The 2,247-nt window shown below is 52.0% G+C and overlaps 1 protein-coding gene across 2 annotated transcripts in view; it reads right to left on the bottom strand.

Annotated features, from left to right (window-relative positions):
- BRPF3 (bromodomain and PHD finger containing, 3) overlaps positions 1–2,247 on the bottom strand; it is an 18,495-nt gene that overhangs the window by 2,983 nt on the left and 13,265 nt on the right. For both annotated transcript variants that reach the window (XM_009996298.1, XM_009996224.1), the window contains one exon: positions 14–107. In XM_009996298.1, coding sequence (XP_009994600.1) covers positions 14–107 — 94 coding nt within the window. The remainder of the gene's footprint in view (positions 1–13; positions 108–2,247) is intronic.

The following is a 2,247-nucleotide window of genomic DNA, read 5'->3' as shown; positions in this document are numbered from 1 at the left end:
AGGAGATACTTACCTGCAGGCTTCAAACACCAGGCCACCTCCCCTGCCAGAGCCACACTCCGAGTCAGAGCCGCTTTCTCCGTGCTTGGTGAAACCATTTGTCACTCCTGCCCAGGGGACAAACAAGAATCAGCCCAAAGCAGCAGCAGCAGCAACACACAGAGATGCTACCAAGGCTCAGGTAAGGTCACTGTCCCACCACTGCCAGCCACCAAGATGCTGAGCACTTCAATTAGAGAGGAAAATTCTGCAGAGAGTTCCCCAGACTCAGCTGCAACCAAAAGTGGACTAATCCAAGGTATTTCTACCCACAACACATGAAATACTAGGTTGTCCCTGAAGAAGAAAGTGCTGGAGAAGTGCCTGGGGATGAAACAGGAGAGCTCCATGCAGCACCCAGCTTGCTGGGCAAAGCCAGAGGCCAGGAAATGAACCACTTGCTCAACTGGCTTCAAATGTTATTGGAAAAGGCATGGAGGCTTCATGCTGACCCCATGGACTTCCCCCTGCCTCAGCCCAGGCCTGGCTGCAGGGCAGGTCCATGGATCCCAACAGGAGAGTTCCCAGTGCATGGAGCAGACACTGTGGAAGCCAGTTCCCCCTGGGCAAAAGCTGGTTCCCCAGCACACTCCTCTCTGGCTGGTACCAGTGTCACTGTAGCTGTAAGTGGGATATTTCACTTCTTTGCCCTGGATGCCAACTGAGCTGGAAATCTTCCAGGTTTCCTGCTCTGTGCACCAGAGGGACACCCACACAGGGAGCTGGGATCACCTCCAAGATTAGACAAGTTCCACAACCAGAGACAGGCAGAGGTGGACAGGGAATGACCCCCCAGGAGCATCCCCAAGCCTAGAGCAGATGACCATTGCCTTCCCCACCCAGGGATCCATGACCCCCATGTTCCCTGTGGAAAAGCCCACCAGCCATCCAAAGGGCACATCCATGCCCAAGCCACTATTGTTTTCCCAGCTGGAACAGCCACAGGGAACATTTCTGGGAAACACCTTGTTCTGACAGTCCTGATCATGCTGACCTGCCCCTGCTGTGCAAACCAGGCACTCCCTCCACTGAGGAGACATCCATTGTGTTGGCAACAGCAAAAGCAGCTGGATCCCAAAAGCAGGGAAAAAACCACCTGAGCTGCTTCAGCACAGGAAAAATGTCACTGCCCAGTGAATTATCTGTGATTTTCCAGCACCTTGCCTTTATTTTTCCTTTTCTAATTTCAGCCTTTCATTCTGACTTGTACCCCTCGAGGACAACTCCCCTCTGCTTTAATTACTGGCAGATGATGGCGAGTCCCTCAACCCTCTGCCTTGCTTTGGAGAAGCCATCTGTGTTTCCTCTAACCTGTTCCACTAAGTCAATCCCCACCTCCATCATCATCACAGAATGGGTGGGGTTGAAAGAGACCCTAAAGATCCAGCTCCGCCCCCCCTGCATGGGCAGGGACCCCTCCCACCAGCCCAGGCTGCTCCAAGCCCCATCCAACCTGCCCTTCAACACTGCCAGGGATGGGGCAGCCACAGCTTCCCTGGGCAACCTGGGCCAGGCTCTCACCACCCTCACAGAAAAGAATTTCCTCCTCATGTCTCACCTCAATCTTCCTCTTCCAGTTTTCATCCATTTCCCCTCATCCCATCCCTCCCTGCCCTTGTCCCAAGTCCCTCCCCAGCTTTCCTGGAGCCCCTTCAGGCACTGGAAGCTGCTCTAAGGTCTCCCTGGAGCCTTCTCTTCTCCAGGCTGAACACCCCAACTCTCCCAGCCTGGCTCCAGAGCAGAGCTGCTCTAGCTCTTGGATCATCTTCAATTACTTTCCTCACACTCTCAATTTGCTCATGACCTTCCAACAGTCAAAACAGCTTTAAGATAACATTTGAGGTCTAGGCCAAGTCAAGCCTTACAGATGGGAACTGTCCCACAGTGGCTGTTAATACAGAATTAAAAATCAATCACACTCCTGTCACTCAGGTGTTCCCTTTCGCCTTCAGTCTTTCCAAATTTCATCACAGCTGCTCATTCTCATTTGCAGATCTAATTTGAAAAGGAACCTAATTTTATTTAAACCCCAGAACTGATTTAAAAGGAATGTTTAAACATCTCCTCTTACATGGGTGCTGTGTCCCTGGTCCACTGCACACTTCCAACCCAATGCATCACTTCTGTAGGAGGAAATTCTCAGTCTTAAGAGTGTCCAAGCAAACACTTCCATGAGGGTGAAGCTGTGGCTGCCCCATCCCTGGCAGT

Source organism: Chaetura pelagica, unplaced genomic scaffold, assembly GCF_000747805.2.
Source record: "Chaetura pelagica isolate M959 unplaced genomic scaffold, ChaPel_1.0 scaffold890, whole genome shotgun sequence".
NCBI classification, from domain to species: Eukaryota; Metazoa; Chordata; class Aves; order Apodiformes; family Apodidae; genus Chaetura; species Chaetura pelagica.
The sequence above is the reverse complement of the archived record's forward strand: the minus strand, read 5'-3'. Positions and strand labels throughout refer to the sequence as shown.